General features: G+C 42.3%; 1 protein-coding gene across 2 annotated transcripts in view; it reads right to left on the reverse strand.

Annotated features, from left to right (window-relative positions):
- The window catches only part of MTMR7 (myotubularin related protein 7), a 101,768-nt gene that overhangs the window by 45,259 nt on the left and 44,081 nt on the right, over positions 1 to 12,428 (reverse strand). For both annotated transcript variants that reach the window (XM_055567266.1, XM_055567265.1), the window contains exon 4: positions 5,476 to 5,633. In XM_055567266.1, coding sequence (XP_055423241.1) covers positions 5,476 to 5,633 — 158 coding nt within the window. The remainder of the gene's footprint in view (positions 1 to 5,475; positions 5,634 to 12,428) is intronic.

Consider the following 12,428-nt stretch of genomic DNA (forward strand, 5'->3'; position numbering starts at 1 on the left):
GAAGTTCACGGTTCACATTCTGATGAAGCCTGGCTTGGAGAATTTTGAGCACTACTCTGCTAGCGTGTGGGATGAGTGCAATTGTGCAGTAGTTTGAGCATTCTTTAGTACTGCCTTTCTTTGGGATTGGAATGAAAACTGACCATATCCAGTCCTGTGGCCACTCCTGAGTTTTCCAGATTTGCTGACATACTGAATGCAGCACTTTAATAGCATCACCTTTTAGGATTTGAAATAGCTCAGCTGGAATTCCATCACCTCCACTAGCTTTGTTCATAGTGATTCCTAAGGGCCACTTGACTTCACATTGCAGGATGTCTGGCTCTAGGTCAGTGATGACACCACTGTGGTTATCTGGGTCATGAAGATCTTTTTTGTACAGTTCTTCTGTGTATTCTTGCCACCTCTTCTTAATATCTTCTGCTTCTGTTAGGTCCATACCATTTGTTTCCTTTATTGTGCCCATCTCTTCATGAAATAATCCCTTGGTATCTCTAATTTTCTTGAAGAGCTCTCTAGTCTTTTCCCATTCTTGATCTTGCATTGATTACTTAGGAAGGCTTTCTTATCTCTCCTTTCTAGTCTTTGGAACTCTGCATTCAGATGGGTATACCTTTCCTTTTCTCATTTACCTTTCACTTCTCTTCTTTTCTTAGCTATTTGTAAGGCCTCCTCAGACAACCATTTTGCCTCTTTGCACTTATTTTTCTTGGAGATGGTTTGATCACCTCCTCTTGTACAGTGAATCTTCATTCATAGTTCTTCAGACACTCTGTTTATCAGATCTAATCCCTTGAATCTATTTATCACTTCCACTGTATAATCATAAGGGATTTGATTTAGGTCATACTTGAATGGTCTAGTGGTTTTCCCTACTTTCTTCAGTTTAAGTCTGAATTTGACAATAAGGAGTTCATGATCTGAGCCACAGTCAACTCCCAGTCTTGTTTTTGCTGACTGTATAGAGCTTTTCCATCTTCAGCTACAAAGAATATAATCAATCTGATTTCGGTGTTGACCATGTGTAGAGTCTTTTCTTGTGTTGTTGGAAGAGGGTGTTTGCTATGATCAGTGTGTTCTCTTGGCAAAACTCAAGCCTTTGCCCTGCTTCATTTTGTACTCCAAGGCCAAAACATGCCTATTACACCAGGTATTTTGACTTCCTACTTTTGCATTCCAATCCCCTATGATGAAAAGGACATATTTTGGGGGTGTTAGTTCTAGAAGGTCATCATAGAACTGTTCAACTTCAGCTTCTTCAGCATTAGTGGTTAGGGCATAGACTTGGATTACTGTGATATTGAATGGTTTGCCTTGGAAATGAACAGAGATTCTGTCGTTTTTGAGATTGCACCCAAGTACTGCATTTCGGACTTTTTGTTGACTATATAAGGGTTACTCCATTTCTTCTAAGGGATTCTTGCCCACATATAATGGTCATCTGAATTAAACTTGCCCATTCCATTCCGCTTTAGTTTACTGATGGCTAAAATGTTGGTGTTCACTCTTGCCATCTCCTGTGTAGAACATATTAATTTGATATATTTGTATGCTGTAATACGATTGCCATCATAGTGACAATTGGCACCTCTATCATGTTACATGATCGTCCTTTCTTTTCAGTGGCAGGAATCATTAAGTTCTAGTCTCTTAAAAGTGTGATGATTATAACAGAATATTGATGTCTATCAACAAATTTTTACTGAACATGACATACTATGTGCCAGGCATTAGGTTAGGTGCTAGGGCGGTAATGAATAACAAAAGAGTTACTGGCCCCAAAGACTTCACATTCCCCGAAAAACTGATCCTTGTCGCCCTGGTTACCACCTCCCAGTAAATCCATTTACCACTGCAGGGTCGTATCCATCTGAGGGGCCAACCATGGCATTATAATCAGACCTCTGTACTTCCTGAGGGTCCGTCACACAGCTGAGTGTTTTGGGATGAGAGTTAGCGGTCAGAAACTGTGCTATCTACATAGAAAGCTGCCTTCTTAAGCATTTAGGACCTAAAATTTACTTCAAGGAATTAATGATGTAATAGGGAGAAATTTATGGTGTAAAGTAGGAACAGCATGAAACGATTTATATATAAATAAAATAATACATAATACATAAACTATAGCTGCAGAGAACTGACATAAACAAGATTTTTAAAAATTACTGGTTTGGATTATACTTTCAATTTTATTTGAAGAGAAACAGATTAAAATTTTAACCCGGTAATGAATGCCCATTATTTTATTTAAAGAAAGACCATTTTAAGAGTTAGGTACACAGACTTTCCTGGTATGCCAATGGTTAAGACTTTGCCTTCCAATGCAGGGAGAGGGTAGGGGTTCGATCCCTAGTGAGAGAGCTAAGATCCCACGTGCCTTGTGGCCAAATAAATCAAACATAAAACAGAAGGTATACTATAACAAATTCAATAAAGACGTTAACGATGGTCCACATTAAAAAAAAAAATCTTTAAAAAAAACAAGAGTTAAGTATAAAAGGAAATTTTAGCTTAGAGAGACTACCCAAAGCAAATGTCTTATAAAAAGAGATAAGAGCAATGCTGATAAAGATGATGCTGGTGACAATTAGCTTGGAGAGAACAGGGCAGCGTTGGTTCTGGAACCTCAGTTTCCGTACTCCACGTATGGAGTCGCTTCCACCACAGGCAGCAGCTACTTCTCCAACAGATGACACCGCTAGCCCCACTTACATCAAGGAATTTGTGAACAGAAAGAAGTAACTCTTATAAAAGAAGGAAGGAAAAAGCAGATGTTTTTCGCACCCACGAGGTTAAAAGCAAAAGTAATGGCTGACGACATAACCTTCCCAATGGACTATTAGTCAGCAATGGTTTGACAGAATTAACTTTTATTATATTTTCTAAGCTGGTAACAAATAAGGGTTCATCATCTTTGTCTCATTTTAACAACATTTTGTAAAAGTCAGAAAATCCCCTAGGGTTTCACCTTTTCTGTTCCAGCACAATTTGCTGATTGTTAGTTTACGTTTGCTATCTATACTTTTGGGAAAAAGATGCTGAGTAACTCATGTTTTGCCGTCTCTACACAGTGGGACTTGAGTGACTAAATGTGAGTCATGTTTGTGGTGCTAAGTCTAGAAGGAAACCTCATCAGACATAGGAAGAACCTGTGTTTCCAAGGAAATACTACTCCACAGATGTGGCTTAGCCTCATTTTCACCCTCACCCAAGAGTGTGTCATGTTTTTAAAAATATTTTTTTAATTATTCAATTTTCTACACTAAACTTGGATTTTCCTTCATTTCTGTCTGTCTGTCTCTCTCTCTCTCTCTGTTTTTTCCCCAATTATTTATTTATTTATTTTTGGCTGAGCTGGGTCTTCGTTGCTGCTCACGGGCTTTCTTTAGTTGTGGCAAGCGGGAGCTCCTCTCAGCTGCGGAGCACAGACTCTAGGGCGAGCTCCAGCAGTTGCGGCTCATGGGCTCAGTAGTCGTGGTGCATGGGCCTTAGATGCTCCGAGGCATGTGGAATCCTCCCACGCCTTCCAGGGATTGAACCTGTGTGCCCTGCATTAGCAGGCGGCTTCTTAACCTCTGGACCACCAGGGAAGTCCTTTCCTTCATTTCAAGGCTAAAAATCCACTGCAAAGGTCGGCTTTAGTAGCGGAACAAATCATTACATTAGCCGGATACTTTATAATGCTTAAGACAGAAAGGGGGCAAATGTCTACTCACGGTGTAAGATTATGACTGCTAGATTTAAGTGCAATTAGGAAGAAAAGTCAGCATCCTGAAAATGGCCATTCTATTCCAAATACTCGATAAATTCCAGATATTCAGAAGAGGGCTTCTTCCCTGGTGGCTCAGTGGTCAAGAATCCACCTGCCAGTGCAGGAAACACGGGTTTGATCTTTGATCTGGGACGATCCCACATGCTGCACAGCAACTAATCCTGTGCACCACATCTATTGAGCCTGTGACCCCCAACAAGAGAAGCCACAGGAATGAGAAGCCCTCACACCGCAAGTAGAGAAAAGCCCATGTAGCCGCAAAGATCCAGCACAGCCAAAAATAAATAAAATAGTAAAGTTATTCAGAAGAAAGATGTGGGAGGACCTGACCTTCCACATATTTATTGACAGCAACATACTCACAATATGTTATATGAAGAAAAGCAAAACACAGGCATAGGTAGCATAATTCCATGTTATATGAAGAAAAGCAAAACACAGGCATAGGTAGCATAATTCCATTTTTGTTGTATATATTTGAACCGTTCCTTTGCCTCCACATTCTCCAATTGTAAACAATGAAATACGTTACTCATGTAAGAGAAAGTTATTAAACTACGCAGATGAGAAAAAACTGAAAAGTTTAAAACCTACTAGAAGAATATGGGCTTCTCAGGTGGCACAGTGGTAAAGAATCTTCCTGCCTATGCAAGAGACTTGGGTATGATCCCTGGGTTTGGAAGATCTCCTGGAGGAGGATATGGCAACCCACTCCAGTCTTTTTGCCTGAAAAATCCCATGGACAGAGGAGCCTGGTGGGCTACAGTCCATGGGATTTTTCTCCAGGCAAAGAGTTGGACATGACTGAGCACACACACATCCAGAACATTAGGGCAATGGGATACGGGCTGTTTTGTTCCTTTTTCTCTCTCTTTTGCAAATTCTCTACAACGTTCTGACTGTACTTTCATTACTGAAGCACTTTAAAAATTAATAGGGAAACCAGCCCTGCTGTGCAAGCCCACCCTTGGAATATGAATCAGCTCTGCCCGCCTCCACATCCCTCCACCCACCATTCCCTTTGGAAGTGCAGACATGTTTCTCCACGGTTCTCCAGGGAAGCCTCTTGGTGACCTAGTGTACCAATCAAGAGTTCAGGGAGCCCAGAAGGAGCTGGTGCCAAACTGCCATCAGAGCCTCTGCGGCTCCCTACTCATCACTCACTGAGCTATAAAAAGACCGGGCGGGAGAAGGGACGCCCTGCCCGGAGGGCACCGCTGGGCCTCGCTGGGGTTCCACTCCTTCAGCCATTGGAGGGGATGGTCTCTAAGGTGGCTTCTTCAAACTTTCTGATCCCAGATGCAGGTGGAGAATACAGCTGGCAATACCCAAGGGAGACTTGGAAATCCACATATCTGTGCCCACAAAGAGCCGTTGGAACGAAAGGAGAGCTAAGAGAAGTCATGCTCAGCTCTGTGACATCAGGGCTTCATCTGGATTAAGTATCTGCATTTCACCAAATGGGCTTCCCCCATGGCTCAGTGGGAAAAGAATCCGCCTGCGATGCAGGAGACACAGGAGACGTGGGTTTGATCCCTGGGTTGGGAAGATCCCCTGGAGAAGGAAATAGCAACCCACTCCAGTATTCTTGCCTGAAAAACCCCATGGGCAGAGGAACCTGGCAGGCTACAATCCAAAGGGTCACAAAGAGTCAGACGTGACTGAGCAACTAAGCACTCATTTCACCAAATGCCTCCACTCACCCTGTACTCTCTATTCACGTCGCTGAGCTGCCAATAATCATTAGGGAGGCCCATGCGCTTGTATTCTTCGCTGAGATCGATCAGCATCCAGCCTTGTTCCCTTTCTTCTCTATCCAGCTTGGGGTTGAATGAAAAGCAGTATAGCTCCTCGTATTTCACTGCAAAAAATAAGGGAGAATAAAACCAAATCAAGCCAAGTCAAAGCCACAACCAAATCCCCCCAAATACATTCTGTCCGGGCTGGAGAGGCCAGCCCAGCTGCTCACCCTCGGGACCCTCCTAGAGGCACCCCATCTCTATGGTGGGGCCACCCACCTCCTCGCAACAATGACAAGACCTCAGGACAACCAAACAAAACTTTAAAAGAACTTCTTTCCTTTCAGGAGTGTGACCTTCCCCATCTTGTGAGTTTTTTTTTTTAGTTTCTTTTGAAAACTACTATATTTTCAGACCACATAAAATATGGAGCTTAAAAATGAATTAAGAACATATGTTTCTTAACAATATTTAAGACATGGAAGTAAGCTAAGTGTCCATCAACAGATGAATGGATAAAGAAGAGAGGCCAGGCCACTGCCATGTTCTAAGGCTCAAATAGCGTTAAAAAAGAAATGATAAAACAGTTGGAAAAAACTGTGGAGTATATTTAAATATTTGCACTGAAAACACTTGAACTTTCAATAACTACGTGAATGTCAGAATTGTACTGTTCTCACGGCATTTCTAGGATTCATTAAACGAGATCCATTCAGAGTGCATGGCACGCTGTCTGTGAGTGGTGAGTTGAAGGATGCATGATGACAGACTTCATTCAGGTCTGCCAGACCATCTCTGACTTTGGGCATCACCTTTTGTGCTTGCAAGGCCAGGCCTGACAGCCATTCCCAGCAAGACCGAGGATTTTGGTTCTCTTGCTCTGGCCTTGCCGCATTGAGGGAGGCAATTAACCAGTGCTGTCCAACAGAAATACAGTGTAAGCCACGTGTGTCGTGTAAGATATCCTTGTAGTCACACGAAAATTGTAAAAAGAAAGTGAAATTAATCTTTACAATATATTTTATTTAGCCCAGCATATCCAAGGCATCATTCAACATATATGGAATACAGTACCTATTAATATTTTTCACATTGTGCTATACTGTCTTTGAAATTCTGTGTGTGTTTCACACTGAACAGCACATCCTAGTTCAGACCAACCACATTTCAAGCCCTCGATAGCCCCATGTGGCAAGCAGTTACCCTCTAGACAGTGCAAATCGAAGCACTTTTGGTGATGATAAACTGTGGCTGATAGTCAGTGAACCCTTGTTTCATTCCAGATTCTCTTCTGATTAAACATACCGACAGGTATCTAGTAGGCATCATCACAGGTCTCCTTGCAGAGATGAGAAATCTGAGGCACAGGGAGGTTTGGCAGTGTCCCCAGGGTCACACAGCGAGCAGGCTGGAGTCCGCTATACACCGCAAGGTCTTCCCCACCACACCTGCTGCCCCCCAGAGGCAGCCCCTTCTCTCTTCCCCCCATGCGGGCCACTTTTGTATAGTTTCTAACCATCACCCTAAACTTCCTTTTCATTTCTCCAATAGAACTGTTTCTCCTTACGATTTTCTTAGATCATTTTTATTCCTTCATCTGTCAGTGGAATTCAGCGTGAACAACTGAATGCTCCTAAACATGCATCTCTAAGTCCAACAGTGCAAACTAGCACCAGCAAAAGACCGCAGTAACACACAGGCAGCCTGAGGTCAAGACTGTTTCTAGCTTCTTTTGATTACTATTGAAATGACTCACCTACAGGTATGACCACCTGACTGACTCACTGGAAAAGACCCTGATGCTGGGAAAGATTGAAGGCAGGAGGGGAAGGGGGCAACAGAGGATGAGATGGTTGGATGGCATCTCCGACTCAGTGGACAGGAGTTTGAGCAGACTCTGGGAGATAGTGAAGGACAGGGAAACTTGGTGTGCTGCAGTCCATGGGGTTGCAAAGAATCAGACATGACAGAGCGCCTGAACAACAACAACACAAGTATGATAAGATAAGGGTCATACTTGACTTTAGCATTAGGCAGGTGTTCTTTCTTGCAAAAAAAGAAGCAAGAAGACTAGGGTTTATCAGTGAGATAAGCTATATTCTATTTTAGTGTCTCCTGATGTTGTATTTCCAAATCGAGAATTGAGCATACAGTTTCAACAAAGAAGAAGATGCACATGTACACATACATGCACACACGTGCACACACACACACACACACAATGTAGACACTTCCAGTAAAAACATTTTCTTGCCATCTTAGCACATTGAGCAGACAGCATATAAAATTGACATCCAGTTCTGGAAATAGTTAGCCTGACACCAACATATGTTTTCCATCTCTAAGTACCATTTTCATGACTCAGGCTTCTGATATCATAATGTTAACCACAAATGCAATTTGTTCAAGAAGCCAAAAGAATCTCTTGAGAAAGCCTCTGTTCCCTCAGTGAAAGGAGGGCTAAGGAAGATGGGGAAATGACAGAAGTTAAGTTCCCTTGGTTAAATGCTTACACATAGGTTTAAAGGTAGAGGAAGAAAACCACTCTATGACTACTGATGATTTTCTGTGTGTGGGATCATTCTCGCTGTCATTAGGAAGAGACAAGGAAACCACACATAAATTCATGCAAGAATAATTTGTAATCAATATTAAGATCCCTCTTAAATTGGGAGCCATCAGAATGGGTTGCCATTAAATTCTCTTTCAATTATTTTTAAGGAAAAGGATGATCGACTATACCTTTGGCCCAATTTATGTAAAACTCTTCATAATGGCAGAGAAACCCCCATTTTTGTCAGTCAAAGCTCAGTTTTGTTAATGTAGGCAAGCTTCTTACCCAGAGGCCACCCAGGAGAAGCCCTCAGCTACAAACTGCCTACTCTGAGAACATAAAAAGTACCATTAACGTCGATTCAAGGTTTACTGAACATTTCCAAAGCACTTCCATCTCCTGCAAAACACACAGCAGAATGTTTAATAATCAAGATGCAAGAGTCGTGGGTTCAATCCCTGGATCAGGAAGATCCCCTGGAGTAGGAAATGCCAACCAGCTCCAGTATTCTTGCCTGGAGAATTCCATGGACAGAGGAGCCTGGCGGGCTAAGGTCCATGTGGCCACAGAGAGTTGGACACGACTGAGCAACTAAGCACGAGGTCAGTTAAGGCAAGATGAGGAAGGAAACGGGAAATTCACCAGGAGTCATCAGAAGGACAGGTATGCAGGGTTTTACTTTTTAAAAATTTTTAATTTTGTATGGAGTATAGCCAAGTAACAATGTTGTAACAGTTTCAAATGGAGAGCAAAGGGACTCAGCCCTACATATACATGTACCCATTCAAGGCTGTGGTTTTTCCTGTGGTCATGTATGGATGTGAGAGTTGGACTCTAAAGAGAGCTGAGCACTGAAGAATTTTGCTTTTGAACTGTGGTGTTGGAGAAGACTCTTGAGAGTCCCTTGGACTGCAAGGAGATCCAACCAGTCCATCCTAAAGGAGATCAGTCCTGAGTGTTCATTGGAAGGACTGATGTTGAAGCTGAAACTCCAATACTTTGGCCACCTGAAGCGAAGAGCTGACTCATTGGAAAAGACCCTGATGCTGGGAAAGATTGAAGGCAGGAGGAGAAAGGGATGACAGAGGATGAGGTGGTTGGATGGCATCGCCAACTCAATGGACATGAGTTTGGGTAAACTCTGAGAGATGGACAGGGAGGCCTGGCGTGCTGCAGTCCATGGGGTTGCAAAGAGTTGGACACGACCGAGCGACTGAACTGAACTGAACTGATTCTCTGATACAGGCCTCCCCCGTGGCTCAGGTAAAGAACCCATCTGCAACGCAGGAGACATGGGTTAGATCCCTGGGTCGGGAAGATCCCTTGGAGGATGGCATGGCAAACCACCCCAGCATTCTTGCCTGGAGAATCCCCATGAACAGAGGATCCTGGTGGGCTACAGTCCATGGGGTCGCAAAGAGTTGGACACAACTGAAGCGTCTTAGCATGCACACATTCTCTGATATGTAGGGTTTTAGAACCCAAAGTAATGAAAGTTAAATCGCTCTCCATGCTCTACTTAATTCAGGCAACTTAAATGTAATTGAAAAACCATTTAAAAAGGAATGAGAAGATAACAGTTATTATTGGGTTTTGCACATTTTAAAATAAAAATAACGATAACTTTCTTGTCTGTTTTCACCAGACAAGTACTCAAATTAAACATTAGGAAGCTGACACTTAGTAGAAAAGGGCTACTGGACCCAGAGTTTAATATCATCAATAAAAAGGAAATTGTTACTGTAAAAACTGTTTAAAAGAGGCACTGACTCTGATAAGAACTGCAAAAAGTCAAAGTAAGCTAATGAGACTAGGTCAATCCTGAGATGTTAAAAACCACAGAAAATATGCATAAGAATTAGGGACTCAGATGAACAGGAAGAAAAATGCTATTATAAAATGGGAAAACAGACCCAAAAAATGGTTTAAATATTAAAAAGGGCCCACAAATACTACAACAGAGAAAGATGATAGATATAAAAATAAACAGCAGGAAGCTAATAAGAGGGAGGAGAAAAGAAAGGATGTGGGAGAAATGAAGCCTTCTGAGAAACAGGGGTCTCTAATCAGAAAAATGTATAATGTATAACCTTATTAGTACATCAGATCTACAGAGTCAATTCATTTCCTTACTTGGGGTACAGCTCAATTTTAACTTATTCCTTTAAGAAGAATTAAAAAGAGTTTTCTGGATCTGGCTGCAGTATATTTTGCTGGGATCTTTTACAGTCCATGACCAAATCCTTACCAACCTGAATTCACATAAAAGACAAACCAATAAAATCTCGACAAATTTTTTAGTCATTTGATTTATTGTTATCTCAGAAATTGCAATTCAGTGAAGAGAGACTCTCAAGGGCTTTAAAACTATCTGTTCATAGGCCTTGACTTAAACAGACTCCCAAACGTTTCTTCTTTTGTTTAAAAAAAAAAAGGTCTCCTCTACAGGACCTTGGAGTTAGCTGTATCCACAAGGAGAGCTAAAAATACGAGCTTTGTTTTGATGACTAACCACAGTAACCCCAGAGATCGATACTGCGCTGCTGAAACTCCAAGTCATTTCCCCACCAAACACACACACCCACACACTCACACACATCCATCCCCACACACACACCCCGAGCCCTCTTCTGACATACCTCATGGAGATCGAAGGTGAAAGGTCCTGGGATGTCCTGAGAAGCCACTCCACCTCCAGGGGAAACCCTTCCACCTTTCTCCACCTCCACCCAGATTCAAAACCCTACTTCCAAGATTGGGCTGTAATATGTCCTAATTTTAGCCTTGCCTTTAGCATTAAACTGTGAAGCTGCCTAGGTTCTAGTTCCTCTTTCCACACTCTCTTAAAGTACCATGTTTTACATAAACTGGCAATTCTAATTCCAGTGTTTCACAATGCTGGTGGCTTTTTAAAAAAATCTTCCAAGCTAATGGCTTTAATTCAATTAATTACTATAGTCTCCTTCCTTGGTCTCTGGCTAACACCGACCTCCCAAAACTACATCTTTAAGAAAAAGTGTGTATTTTTAAAAGCAGGGGAAACACAGCGGGTTTCCTTCCTGGGGACCCTCACAATGTAAATCTGGGAGCTCGCTGTTATCTGGGGCCAGGGCTCTCATCGCCACCGTGATGGACTCTTCCACTCAGGCCTTCCCCAGTTCTCTGGGCTATTCCTAAATCCCGTTAATCCGGCCAGAGCACATGTATTATCCAGGACATCCATTAATCAGTGATACAGAAACTGCTGGCGCACAATTCCCCTCGCATTCCCTGCCACACGCAGCCTAACATACATCTTCCCAGAACTTCTGTTCCAATTATAGTGTGCCCTCCAAAAAGTTCAACTGCTTTTCTGGCTAACTCTGCAGTTCTTTTCAACACACAGAGATAAAAAAGCCTCAGTGGGCTGACTTGAAAGGGAAGCGAAGTCAAGTCAAAGTGATCTGATTCTGACAGCTCCCTGGCAACCCTCCCATCTCAAAACTTCAGCTCCTGGCTCTCAACAGACGATGTGGTCCGTTCGTATCATAAGAATCTGAGGACCCAACCAAATGCTTTGAAGAGTTTACAATCAAACATTTTGCCCTGAACCAAAAAGCATTTAGTAAAGTATCTATTCAGTAAAGTAACTGAATATTCACTGGAAGGACTGATGCTGAAGCTCCAATACTTGGACCACTTGATGCAAAGAACTGATTCATTGGAAAAGGCCCTGATGCTGGGAAAGACTGAGGGCAAGAGGAGAAGAGGGCGACAGAGGGTGAGATGGCTGGATGGCATCATTGACTCAATGGACGTGAATGTGAGCAAACTCCAGGAGATAGTGAAGGACAGGGTAGCACGGCAAGCTGCAGCTTATGGGGTTGCAGAGTCGGACATTCCTCTTTGTGACTGAACAACAACAACAACAAAACTGTAAGAACCTGTCCTATTTCCCTTATTAGTGACTTCTGGCTGAACACTACTGTGGATGTCACTGTTTATACCAATGATCTCTTTTCACTGTACACTTCCAAGACACTTAGCAAAGGAACTCCACAGACCACACAAGCCACACACACAAGAAACATTTGTGTAGAGTTTCTTAAATGTATAGCTTAGTAAGCTGTAAATGTCACAGGCTTATAGCATAATAAGCTGTAAGTCTGAAGACCCTAAGATGAGGGATACACAATCAGACCGTAACTAAAAGCATACATTTTTCAAATCAGCCATTCTTCCTACAAAACTTAAGAAAATTTTCTGTAGAAGAATCAACATGTACATACCTTGAACAGTCACTGATGCCAACCTTGGAAAATACATATTAGGATCTAACAGCAACAGAAAGCAAAACTTAAAAGCCCCCACATAGATAAAACTG

The sequence above is a fragment of the Bubalus kerabau genome, chromosome 2 (assembly GCF_029407905.1).
Source record: "Bubalus kerabau isolate K-KA32 ecotype Philippines breed swamp buffalo chromosome 2, PCC_UOA_SB_1v2, whole genome shotgun sequence".
Classification (NCBI taxonomy): Eukaryota; Metazoa; Chordata; class Mammalia; order Artiodactyla; family Bovidae; genus Bubalus; species Bubalus kerabau.